The 13,713-nt window shown below is 46.4% G+C and overlaps 1 protein-coding gene across 1 annotated transcript; it reads right to left on the reverse strand.

The window, feature by feature from the left end:
* Positions 1 to 312: 312 nt before the first annotated feature.
* On the reverse strand, positions 313 to 13,374 carry LOC102222198 (B-cell lymphoma/leukemia 11B-like). Its single transcript, XM_023351575.1, has 3 exons — positions 13,086 to 13,374; positions 9,554 to 9,907; positions 313 to 4,538 (listed from the first exon to the last, which is right to left on the reverse strand). Exons 1-3 carry the CDS (start codon positions 13,135 to 13,137, stop codon positions 2,875 to 2,877), a joined length of 2,070 nt encoding a protein of 689 aa, XP_023207343.1. The 5' UTR covers positions 13,138 to 13,374; the 3' UTR covers positions 313 to 2,874.
* Between the last annotated feature and the right edge of the window lie 339 nt (positions 13,375 to 13,713).

The following is a 13,713-nucleotide window of genomic DNA, read 5'->3' on the forward strand; positions in this document are numbered from 1 at the left end:
AGCGCTACAATAGAAAGGTTTAGATCGCAACATATTCATGTGCTTGAATGTCCTAGTCAAAGTCTACACCCAAACTCAACTGAGAAGGTAAATTGATGGTTCAGATGCTGGTTCAGATGGTGTGATTACTAACGCATCTCACTTTTGACATTTTTAATTCTTGAACACTTATTTTACATTCTAGTTACACAGTTAAAACACTAAAGTCTGCAGATGTAACGAACTGTGGAAAGCTTAAGGAGTAGTGGTTCAACAAATAACTACAAAATATGTGAATATATAAATAAATAAACAAGAGACCCAACAAGAGAATATATTTAACCTCAATTCTTTATTGAGGTTTTCTCGTGAAGGTAATAACAAAATTACATCCTTTTACACAGACAGTCACTTTTGGGCATAAAAATAAAGGAGTCAGCCATGCTGGGGGAAAGTGAGTAACATGTAACAGGAGCAGGCGGGTATCCACAACAAGAACAGCAAGAAAATATATACAACATCATCATCCCTGAACAGTTACACTGCGATCATTCAAACAAAATGCACAAACATTTTTAATGACCTGAATGTATTCAGAGGTCAAGAGATTGACGGAAAAAAGTAGACAAATTCATTGAGGTTTTGCTGTCAAAATAAGCAGATTTTTAAATATTTTATTTTTTTTTTAGATCAACTTGGATTTAAAAGTGGTCACAAATAACAAACACAAGCTCAACATGTTGATTATGACCATTGATGCTAATTTCCCACACCCTCGCGCCCCTAAGAGCTCGCTTGGCGGGCTCACGTTCCCCGGCGGCGAAACAACAAGCGACCCGCCAACATGCAGCAGCCATAAATTAGGAAGAATTCAAAGACGGACAACAGAAATTACGCAAACGGCTACGAAACACGCACGAGTTTCACGCGGCCGCCCGGCACTTTCACCAATGTAAACAATAAAAGCGAGAAATTACCATCACAACAGTACAGAGGGGGAAATGATGCACACCCGTTTCATATGTATGTAAAAATTGCTGGCTTTTTTTTTTTTTTTATGCATAGAAACTAATCTTACAAAACATCAGCAGATGAGACTTTAAAGTCTCTGTATTCACATTTATAAAAAATTAGAAAAGCAAAGACAAAAAAGGTTCCATGTGCAGTGGAGATTTAAAAAAAAAAAGTCATCCACACATCCTGGTGAAATGCCAAGTTTTTAAGACTCTAAAAGTGATCATTATTTTCTTACCAGAAGATATACAACTGAGATAAAGTGAAGATGTATGATACATAAGCTGCAATAAACTGGATGCATTAGCGTAAAGCACCTTTTAATTCAGTCACACCTGACACTAATTATAGAGATCAACTGTAAATGAAGCTCAGCTGGTCAAGCAGGAGTTTTATGACACCCTTCAGCTGAAGTCGCGGTTTGCAGATATGTTACGAAGGATCTGATTGTACAAATGCATCAGTCAGGAGAAGGGCACAAAAACAAGCTGGAAGCCATCCAAAACTATTCACGACGATTGGTGAAAAAGTTATGTTTACGGTAATTATTTTTGACTGGAAATAAGTTAGTGGAGTCTGATAGAGGAGGTGGCCTTCTCTGAATCTGGTCCAGATGCTTCCAGCAACACCAGAAACCTCTGAACTGACTGGGACAATAGCCTCATGTTTTCTCTTCATGTCTGGACGAAAGACCTTTTTTCTCTACAAACATCCAGCTCTGACCCAAATCTGCGTGTGAGAAAGTGTGATGGGACCATAATGAAACATTTGGGTCCTGAATCCAAACTGTATATTTGGCACCAAAACAACAGCATCACCATGGAGAGACATGGTGGTGGCACCATCATGCTCTGGGGTTACTCATCTTCTATGGATACCTGTCACTTTTTTTCAGGTGTTTGCTACAAAGGTGAAGATGGGTTTCATCATTCACGAGTCAAGAGTCCACTAAAACGACTCCACCAGAAGAACAGAAACCTTGAGTAACGGCTTAGTCAAAGTTCTGGGGAGCGTTCAGAGCTGTGGAAATGAGATGTCAAATAATTCCGGCTGAATGTTGAAACTGAATCAAAAAGTGCTTCAAACTTTTAATTAGGGGTGTACAAACTTATGTAAACAGGCTATTGGGCCTGTTTTTAGTTTTTGCAGTTCTCCCTGCAACACGTTCTCAGCTGAAACACTCGGATCCATTTGTGTTTTGAAATGATTCGTCACGGTCTCATCGTTTCTAGGTCACAGAAACTTGGCGTTTCGACAAGGGTGTGTAAACTTTTTTTCCTTTTTTTTTACATCCACTGCAGCATCTATTCACAAAGTCAGGAGCACAGCCTCGCTCGGCCCCATGGGACTTGTAAACATTAAGTGACAAGTGTTGTGACAAGCAAGCGCCTTTAAAAGGTGTGTGACAGACTACAGGCAGACAGTGTTTGGATTCATTTCAGCCCTGCGGCGGCTCCAAAGTCTTTAAAAGGTCTTCTCCACAGAGAACAGCACGGTCTGACCTCTACACTCATCAGTGCTCAATAGCATTATATTGCTTTTTAATTTTTTTACACAGTATAATCTCTTCTGATTGGGTTGATGCGTCTCCATTTGTCCAGTGGGTCGCTACAGACATGAAACGCTCTTGCATTTTTGTGCTGCAGCATGGTGATCAGTTTCCTGTGTTGGTGTGGACTGCGGCAGTGCACTTCCTGTTCACGAGGTATGGTAATCTCCCCGCTGAATGTCACGGACTTGTTTTTCTCTGTGGTCTGAAGAACTGTAGGCACTTAGTTTCAGCCAGCAGCTTTGCAGTCGATTATGAACAACTGCGGGCCTCGGCAGTTGTTGCGACCTGCTGCTGACAGTCATGCGGCGTCTTCGCGACTTTAACTTGATTCAGTGAGCAGGACCCACAGCTAGGCCCACCTCAGCAATGCTTTCATGCGGGAGATCTTCTACTGCTGCTGGACTCCCTCTACCTTCTTCCACCTCCATGTCTCTGTCTGCGTAACCCTGCGCCTTGCTCTCCAGACCCGCCTCATCCTCCTCCATCTTCACCACCCCGACTCCCGCTTCCTCTCCCGCTCTCAAAGCGGCCAAGGTATCCGCGGCGCTGGCCTGCGCGTACGCCCCGACGTTGGCGTGGCTCAAGCCGTGGACTTTCTTCAGGTGTTTCTCCAGGGTGGCGTACACGGTGAAGGGCACGGCGCACAGCTGGCATAGGAAGGAGGCCTTGGCCCCCTGGGCACCGTGGGTCTTCATGTGGCGAGTCAGCTTGGAGCTCTGGGCGCAGGCGTAGTTGCAGAGGCCGCAGCGGTACGGCCGCTCACCCGTGTGGCTTCGGCGGTGCACTGTCAGGTTGCTGCTATTTCTGAACTGCTTACCACAGTACTCGCAGGCCTCGTCTTTCTTCTTCTTCCCAGTGGGACCTGGAGTGGAGCTGGCGTTCGCCCCGGCGATGGCGGCTCCTGCAGCGCTTCGCCGCTCAAAGTCTCTCTGCCACTCTTGCATGCCGGAGGCCCACTCCTTCTCCCTCTCGACGAGTTCTCCTTGTTCGTTCTCCCACTCTCCAACCCCCCGCGCTCTCTCGCCCATTTCCGGGCGTTTGGGCGTGCAGTTGCCACTGGCGATGCCGCTCTCCCCGCTTCCTCCCGTCTCTCCGCTCTCTAGGGAGCCTTCGGAGGGGCTGGCGCAGGGCGATGCGGGCTGCGGCTCCCCCTGCCCCTCCGCCGCCTCCTCGCCTCCGGCTCTGTGGTTTGGGTACAGCCTCAGTAGCTCCCTGTCCGGTGGTCTGAGATGGGAGTTCAACAGCATTAGGCCTGACGCTACGGTCGGGTGCTTGGGGAGGGTCAGATCCAGCTCTTTTCCCATCATCCCTGGCCCCTGAAGCCTTCCCCGGGCCCCCTGCCTCCCAATATCCTCCTCCATCAGAACCGCCTCCACCGACTCGCACCCACTTCCTCCGCCCGCAGCCTCCCGGTGGTGGCCCCTGATGTGGCGAGCGAGCTGCCCGCTCTGAGCGAAGGCCTGCCCACACACCCCACAGTGATAGGGCCTGTCGCAGGCATGAGTCCGGCGGTGGGCAGACAGGGCACGCAGTGAGTGGAAGTTCTGGTCGCACAGCTCGCAGTGAAAATCAGCCTGCAGGGCGCCAGACTGAGGAAACGTCGACGCTGCCGGCGGAGACGAGGACGGAGACAACACGGGCGCCATGGGGGAGGTGAGGCTTGTGTTGTTCCCCTCAGCGAGTTCCCGGAGTCGCACGGAGAAGTTCATGGCCTGGAGGCTAACCGAGGCGCCTTGGTTCTGACGCGAGCGCCGCTGGGCGGTGGGCTGGAAGGCGGAGGCGAGAGCCTGGCTCAGGTGGCGCGGGTCCAGAACGGCTGCTGCGGGCTTGTTCTCTTTCAGACCCTCTCTTCCTCCCATGTAGGCGTCATCGTCCTCATCCTCCTGGTAGATGCTGAAGGAGTGCGTGTGCTGGGCGTGTTGGAGGAGCGCCCACGCTGAGTAAAACACGCCGTCACACTGAAAGCAAGTGAAAAAGGCGGGCTCTTCACATCCTGCGAGGAGAGAGAAACCCCAAATTAGTGGATGGACAATACAGTAAAATGTTTATTGAAACATTTGAGTTCCACCTGGGAAAGGAAATTAAAGATTAATGTCCACTTGGGAGCAACTTTACGGAGTTGTAAACTGAGCAGTTAATTTCTAAGAGAGTGAATTACTGTAGTTGCTCCTTCACTACAATACAGACGAGCATCATGTTTTGTTTTCCTAAACGGTTTGTTTCCCTTCAGCCTAATTTGGTCAACAAAAACAACAACAAGCAGTGTTATTCATGAACAAAAATTATGACACATTCTGAACTGAATTAAAAAATGTTTCATCCAAATAAATCATCCATCTTAAATATATAAAATTTGACACAGAAGCTCCTTTACACAAACAAAAGTCACAGAACATGCATAATCTGAAAGTTTAAGGGTCACTGTGGATAGCAAATCTCATTGTAAAAAAGTATTTACACCCTTTAGAGATTTCAAATCAGGCAGAGTAAGTAAAAAGCTCGTTTTGAGTCTTGACGTCCTGTCATGGTCGTGCCACAGCATTTCAACTGGACTTTAACTAGGCCTTCAAAAACATTCGTTGTCTCAGTCATTCAGAGGCGGACCTTCAGGTTTGCTTTGGATCGCTGTCCTGGTGAGCCGAACTCAGGCTTTCAATCAAGCAAATCGTTCAGGACCTGAAGAATCAGAGCAACCCGACCACGTTTCAGTGAGAGTAACACAGTTTTTCTGAAATACTGTTTTAGTTTTAAACCAAATCTATTAATACACAACGTCTCGCTTTTGTCTCGGCAGTCCACAGAATAATTTCCTACAAGTCTTGGGCATCATTTTTTCTCAGTGATTTCAGCTTGAAACTTTATCTAGTGTATCATTGAATATTGACTCAAAGTCTGACCTCTTGGAGTAATTTCAGTGGGAGAGCCGTTCCTGGGAAGATTCACCACTGTTGCATGTTTTCTCCATTTGTCAATAATAACCATTTGTGGGGTTCAATGGCGTCTCAAAGTCTTAGAAATCACCTGAACTAATAAACGTCTATTTATTTCTTAAGCCTGGGGCATGATGCTGTCATGTTCTGTGTTTTCTGTGTATTTATTTAGAGTTTTCTGTGTCTTTGAGTCTTCGTGTTGTCCTGTCTTCCCCTTGATTGTTCCCAGATGTGTCTCGTTCTGTGATTACCCGCTGTGTATTTAACTCCATCTGTGTTCCTTGTTCCTCGTCGGGTCCTTGTCAATTCAGTGTCTAATGTGCACTCAGTCCTTCGTGTGTCCAGTCATGCTGCCTGTGTTTTTGGACTGTTTGGATCTTGTCCATTAAATCACCATTATACATCTACCTGGGTCCATCTGTGTCTGCCTCACCACCGCAATTCATGACCGATGCGTTGCTTTTTAAGATCTTTAACCTACTTCATGTCAGCTTCTGGTTAAATGATTTCCTGATTCTAAAAATGTGATTAATTCTCCATTTTCTATTGTTGTTATTTTATCTGAAACACTCCAAGTTGGGCTTGTTGTGCATGAAAAGAGCTGCAAACATAAAGACTGACTGTGGCTCGTTACGATTTCAGCACCAAACACATTCAAACGTTCAAAATTCTGTCACTTTTAAGAAAGTATTAAATGCAACATGATTAAAAATGTTTAAGTCTTTTGCTAATTTTCTTCTTTATCAAGAGAAATCGCCCCCATCTGGCCAAGAGGAGGAAACTAAATATGGGCTCTGCTTTTCAGACCAGAAGGCTTGATTAGCGTAGATTCAGAAAGGTTGCAAAAAAATGAAAAAAAAAAAACATGTCATGGCAATGCAACAAACTCCTCATATTTGAAACTCAACCTAAGGTGAGAGGGAAGAGTTGAGAATTACTTTGGTGGTTTCATCGCTACAAACAACCACTTTTAGGCACATTGAAATATTTATCTTAGCCATTTTTAATTGATGAAAGCTGTGCATGAGAACGAGGACGACGGCGAAGCCTGATCTCGGCGAGCCGAGCGAAGACCGTGGCGATGAAGAACCTCACCTGGACGAGGGAAGGAGAAGTGAAACAAAGTACATCTGGAGATATTTTTATATAGCTTTGTCTCCTAACTGAGAGCTACGCGCCAATTAAGCTGCAAATTGCTAATTAGCAGAATGCAGAAAACGAACGCTTTATGCAAATCGGGCTCTGACTCAGCCTGCTTGACAAATGAGGCCTTTCTGCATAAATCAGAACTGGCGAGAAGATCCCCAAATTGAAGGGAAAACTGTTTTTTTTTTCTTTCTTAAACACTTTTTCTTTGGAGAGGTTCAAAGCAGACTCGGGTATAAGCCTCTTTCATGTTTCCTCAAGTCAAATCCTTCTGTATTTTATTGGAGGATTGGAGGGAGGAGGGGAGGAGATTGAAGATGAAAAAGAGAGCAACTGTTTCGTTTTCTTTTTTTCGCCCCCCTCGTCGCCCTCCCTCTGTCTGGAGATGAGAGGAGCTGCGGTGTTTGTGTCCTTTAACCTAGCCTGAGGAGAAAGCCAGGAGAAGTTGAGATACTCCTTAAAGAGAGAAAGAGAGAGAAAAAAAAATAGGGTGAAGAGCGAGAGGAGGGAAGATAAACAGAGAGATAGGTAGGTCAGGGCTCGGGAGATAAAGAGAGAATGAGATAAAAAAGATTGTAATGTGGCACGGAGGGGGGGCAAAAGACACCAGGAAAATGTGTCACCCCTTCGAATTGTACTCTAGACCCATCCTCCAACCTCGACTCCCACTAAAAAACCCACCAAATCTTTCCCTAAGGGTGAGGGTGAGGAAGAAGGGGTGGTGGTGGGGGGGGGGGGGCTTTTGTCTTGGGGTCCTGGAGAGAAACACAATACCCGGCCGGTTTCGCTTTCCTCCGCTCACTCCTCCTCTTTTTGTAAGGATTCCCATTTGGCCCAGGGTAGCACTTGAATATTAAGCAGAAGCAATAACTACTAATTAAAAATGCAGATTGGCTGGGAGCACTAACGAGCAGCAGGCAGAATCTCTTCTCCCTGGGGAGGCGGAGGAAAGAGGAAAAAAAAGAGAGAGGGGGGAAGATGAAGAAGAGGAGGAGGAGGAGGAGGGTTGAAAGAGGGCAAAGTGAAAGTGTGCTGAAGATGCGGGGGAAGAAATGGGAAGGCGCAAAAAGAAAAAAAAAACAAACAAGGAGAATAAATAAAAAGGAATGAGACAGATGCACGCGGCTGCTCAGTAATCCATCCCCCTGTTTTCTCCTCCATCAGGCTCTGACTGAACAGAGAGCTGCCGTTTGTCGTTTTTTTTTTTTTCTGCTCTTTCACTTGCAGTCATTTCAGGAGTCAAACCTCTCCGACGTGGTCACTCCGCACACCCGGCGTTTTAGCTCCGGCTACAAACATAAAATGTCAAACTCTGAGCCAACATGGATAAAAATTTAATCCAAACTTATCTCCTGCATTATGCACAACCTGTCACGCTCTTTTTCCTCCTTTTTTTTTGACCGCCCTCCGCTCCCTCACCGTTGTCCCACTGGGTCTGCTGGGCTACACACCACTGCAAACCCACTCGCAGCGAGGTGAACGTGTGGACAAACGGAAACGCTGCATGCATGCATGCGTCCTCTTGAGCGTTGACACAAAGGAAGGAACTGCCAACGTGTGGCGAGCGTTTTAAAAAAAGAAAAAGAGCGATGGGGCGCTCAGTACCGAGACGCAAACGTTCATTTCGCAACCTGACACCGCTGACCTTTGCCAGGAAATCCATCAACTCATACCTTTCTTGGTACCACTTTACCATAAAGCTAATAAGTAGTTCATGGATATGTAATTAGTTCATCTCTAGCATCTTTATAAGTCATTAATTACTGTTTATAATCCATTAAATAAGACAGACAAGGCAACAAAATCTAGCGGTTTTTGCCAAATGGTGAGTCAAATCTGTTCACCTAAATATTTTATCTAGAGTTGTTATACTAAACATTTCAGACTGCATTTGAAGCACAACAAGCATTTCTAAACATAATTTTTTAGCATAAAGTCTCCTTTATTTATTTATTTTTTAACTATATTCAAATTTGTAATGTTTATTTTTATTCTGTTGTTTTTAACTTCTTTGTACAAGCACTTTGAATTGTCTTTGGCTGAAAGGTGCTATATAAATAAAGTTGCCTTGCCTTTTTACCCTTACTTAGAGCAAAATAAACAGTTATTAACGGTATATGAACTGATTACAGATGAATCTATGAACTGTTTATTAGCGATCTGTAAGGGGAGCCTTTTTGTAAAGTGGTACCTTGTTTTCATGTTGCTACATAAAATTCTTCAGATGGATTTTAACGAGGATTCAGGGATTTCTGATCTACCCCACCATGACTTTATATTCGGCCGCACGTGTTTGCTTCGTCTTCGCTAAAAGACGCTGGAGAAGCGTAGAAAAGCAGCCTTTAGGGGGGACAAAAACAGAGCGGCTGCTGACATATCACACACAGGCAGAGCAAGAAGAGAGGCAAGATGGGATCGTTCTTTTGAAAACAGGCGGAAGAAGAAAGAGGAGGAGGAGGAGGAGGCTCCCAGGAGCTCAGGTGGATCAGCCCGGGGCTGATCAGTGGGAGACAGCTGAGGAGCTGACGCAATGTCCTCCATTACAGTGTCATGGCGGCCAGCGGGGCCGTTAGAGCCACTCCGCTGGCCAAGGAGGAGCGTCGTGGATGACAGGCAGGAAGAGACATGTTTACCTGGCCACTCCGCCTCAGAGGCCGACAGCCAGGGAGATGGGAAGGAGCCCAGGTGCTCAGCGCGGGGCCCTGGGGGACCCTCGGTGCCCTCTGAATGTTCCTGAGGCCTATCCTTTCCACGCAATTAGCCCGAGTGTCACTAACTCACGCGGGTGCGCTAATGGCAACCGCTAGTTAATGAGCTGGGCTCGAGCGGGAGGAGGAGCGGTTGTTAACTGAATAAAAGAATGACTGGAAAAAAACCCACAAAAACACAGACTCAGTCGTTAGCAACCCGCCACCTTGCTGTGGGGTCTCACCTGATTTGCTGAGGTCCGCCTTCACGCTCAGGCCGGACTCGTCCCCCCAGGACCGGCCCCTGGAAGCCCCTCTCCGGAGCTCGATGAAGCCGGGCTGCGGCTCGACGCCGGCGACCCGCTGGCGCCCGGCTTGACCGGCGGGTGACGGGGGAGTGGCCCCAGAGCCTGGGCTCCGTGAGACGCAGCCGCCCTGCTTGTGCTGGATGAAGGCCAGGATGTGGGCCAGGGGGAAGGCCTGGCTGCACTGCCCACAGGTCAGGAGGTCATCCTCTGGGGCTCGGACCTGTGGAAGAGGAGGAGGAGGAAGGTGGTGGTCGCCTGGCGGGTCGGCAGCTTCCTCCATATCACAGACATCTGGGGAGAAAAATAAGGAGCAGAAGAATTTGAATTTGAACCGCTAGAGGCCTACAAAGTATTCATACCTCAAAGACAGCCTCATTTGATGAAAAAGCAGAATTTGCACAATTGATAAGTGAAAGGAAAATTGCTTCTTGTATTTATATTTATATGCAGGTGTTCTATGTTACGTCTTTACCAGCTTTAAGCACATAAGAATTACATTTCTGCTCACTGTGTAAAAAATAAAATAAAAACTCACTCAAACTCAAACATCAGATTTCCAACTTTAAGCAGTCTCTCCCTTCATATTCCCATCAACTCTGACCAGCTTCCCTGTCCCTCCTGAGGACAAACATCCCCACAGCATGGTGCTGCCACTACCATATTCCACACCAGGGAAGGTTTCTTCTTCTCCGATACACATACTTTTCAATGCAAGTCACAAAATGTTGTCTTATTTGCCCAAAGCAGTTTCTTCCACATGTTTTCGGTCCTTTGACTGGACTCACTCTTCCTCCTGGCAGTATTTCCAGATGTCTGGAGCTCTGCAGCTCCTCCAGAGTTACCCAGAGCCTCCAGGCTGCTTGTGTGGATGGCCACGTCTCGGTTTTGAGGTGATGCGTCGAACGGTGTTCAGTGAGACTTTCAGAACTATGAATCTTGTTCCACAACCTAAATCTCCTTTAAATCTCTCCATGTGGCTCTCACTGACCACCTTTGTGATCCTGTTTCCTCCAACAAACCTCTGAGGCTTTCATCGATCAGCTGGATTTATACCGAGACGAAATGATTAAAGAAATCCACACGATGAATTTCTGTTTAAAAAAAACCCCAAAAGAATACCAAGCGTAATTTTTCTTCCTCTTCACAACTGTGCACTATTTGTGTTGGGATGTGAATACTTCTCTTAAGCAGAGTACATAACGTTACTTGATTATGCTTAAACTTTCGAATGCAATAAAAACAAATTCAAGCTTTTAAAATTCGACTCATTTTGTTTTTTCCCTACGCTGAACAGACCAATCCAGGCATCCGAAAACATCCGCCTCCAACTCTGGTTCATCAAATCTCAAAGCAATGACAATATTCTGCATTTTGACAGGATGAAAACATGTTCTCCTGCTTTTATTATTTTATTAGAAACATACCAACCCCCCAAACCCAATTTATCTGAATCACACCATTTCCTGATTGGCTCTGATTAGCAGGTCATAAAAAAAAAAAAAACACAAACTCCCATCACTTTTGGTCTGTAAACGCATCGACCCACACGCAGCATGTAACATAAAACACCTTTTGAACCACTCCGTCTATCGAGACACTGACGATAATTGGCCCCAAAAAAGTCGAGATCGGTGCATTTTCAGGACTGCAGACTGCAAATCTTTTCCCTTAGAAGCATGTAAACATAAAACCCTTCACTTTCGTCGTTTGAAGTCTCATCCACTACAAAGCCGGGCGTATCAATTAACATCTAAATGAAGTTAGGTCTTAAGTGCTGCACACAGCTACGTTTGGTGCGCTCCTCTAAATTACAGACAGAGCAGAGCTGACCTCAATGGAACAAACAAACAGGCCTGCTGATTGAAAGTGCTAGTTTCACTTGTAAGCTCAACGAGGCCAATCTGCTCAGCCAACGCTGACCACTTCCTTCAAAACCAGTTACAGATCTGTGCTCGTTCCAGCTGGGTGCAGCACAAGAGAGCCCAACGGTCCACAAACCCCCTGTTAATTAAAATGACTCGCCCTCTGGTAGAGGAATGACTGAACTAGAAGAAGAAGAAGTAGTAAGTGGATGATCACGACTGAGGCGTTCACCTTTCACTCAACAGAAAATGTTGCCTTACCAGCCACATGCAGCGGGAGTTTCTCAACAGGAAGTGGATTGCAATAAAAGAGAGAGAAAAAAGTGACTGAAGGTGTCTGAGATAAGAGAGTGGCCATGTCTTTTTTTTTCTGTGTTCACACCAAGTACTGAGGGAGGAGGGTAACAAGTTGACAAATCTAATGTGGTCCTCCGCTTTAAATACAACCACAGAGTGCTTGTGGACAAAGCTTCAACCAAACCCCTGAAGAGCTTGAGTAAACTCACACAGCTCAGGTAGAGAGAGACAGGAGGAAGAGGAGGAGGGAGGAAGGAGTGTGTGTGGGGGGGGAGAGAGGAGGGGGGTCAGGAGTCTGTTGCTCAACACCGGTCATGGGCACACCTGAATCCACCTGCCCAGGCCGGGCAGCCTGTCCGTACAGGACAGGTACAGACAGTACACTCTGAAGTCGGATCTCAGCAGTTGTTACTCAAAAATGTCACCTTTCCTGTTTCAGGCCCGCGCTGTTTGTGCAGACTTGCAAGGCGCGGTTACACGTGCGTGCCCGCCCGCGCGCGCGCACGCACACACACACACACACACACACACACACACACACACACACACACACACACACACACACACACACACACCATACAGGGTTGAGTCAGGGCCTGTGGTCACAGCAGACACGCACCACTGGTCTCCAGTAGAGAACTGTAAAAAACAAATTATTCTCAGCTCCCCGTCTTCATTTCCTCCCTGCGCTTTTAAAACTAATAATAATTTGAAATAAGTCACTTTTTGTTGTTGTTTTGCTTTTTATTTCAATTGGGTTTTTAATTAAAAACGTCACGATGACATGTTTTGAGAAGCCGGTGTATGCGTGTGTCTGTTTATTGAAAAATTATTATTATTATTATTATTATTTAAAGAGACCAACCTTTACTGAAAACTGTTTTGATTAATAATCTTGTTCGGACCTGTAGCCTCTGAGCAGAGCCAATAAACCGGTCCTTCCTCTGTGGGAACTGCTGCAGCAACAACACCGACACTCATCAGGACAAAACAACGCGGACATTAAAACCGAGCGCTTCTTCAAACATGTCCCTTTAAACTCCAACGCCACACGCTCAAACGGCGCTTCACCGGCGGCAAATTAAACACAAAACTCACTTTCAGGATGTGACCCTCGTGTCTGACAATTGCCAGCGAACCAATTATCCTTTTAATATTGCTTATTAGCAATTGGATACAAATAAGCGCGTAAGTTTGAACCACAGCAAAACACAAGCTGGATATTGATTAGTTTTTTGTTTTTTTTTTACGAAAAATATATTTAAAGGAAAGAAAGAAAAATAGAAGACACTCTTGCCCTCCTGGCTTACCTTGAATGGCACTCAGGTGCTGCGGTCGGCTCCCAAGTTTGCGCCTGGACATCGCGTCGCCTTGCCGGGCACCTTTCTGGGTCCCAAACCCCCTGAAAAGCAGAACCCCCCTCCCCGCCCGTCCGTCCAGCTGCTCCGGCTCCGATAAGCTGACCGACAGTCCACCGGCGGGGACGAACTGATAAGACGAGACTAAGCTGGCTGGCCTCCGCCTGGACTGGCGCTGAGCGGGTGGAAAGCAGGCAGTAGCGTTCAAGTTCACGCTTCTTCCCCCTGCAGCGAGCGGAGAGGGCAGAAGGGGGCATGGGCGACCGAAAGCACCGCCCGCCCCAGCCGACCCTGACCCCGCCCTCCTCCTGTGAAACTCTCACTCTTGCGCCAGTAAATTATTAGATTATATCACCTTAAATTGTTTTTATACTTTCATAACAGTCTTTGTGGTGTTTTCTGAGATTTAACAGATTTTCTTTTTTTTTTTTAATGCTGATGGTGAGAGCGATGTGATCACCATCACCATCTGGTTCCTCCTCAGCAGCTCAGAGGAACTAACCTCACTGGCTTTCCACAGGTGTCTCTAAACAACCAAACCGGAACCAGTTCACAATTCACTTCTGCTTTTTCCTCTTGA

The sequence above is a fragment of the Xiphophorus maculatus genome, chromosome 18, assembly GCF_002775205.1.
Source record: "Xiphophorus maculatus strain JP 163 A chromosome 18, X_maculatus-5.0-male, whole genome shotgun sequence".
Lineage (NCBI taxonomy): Eukaryota > Metazoa > Chordata > Actinopteri > Cyprinodontiformes > Poeciliidae > Xiphophorus > Xiphophorus maculatus.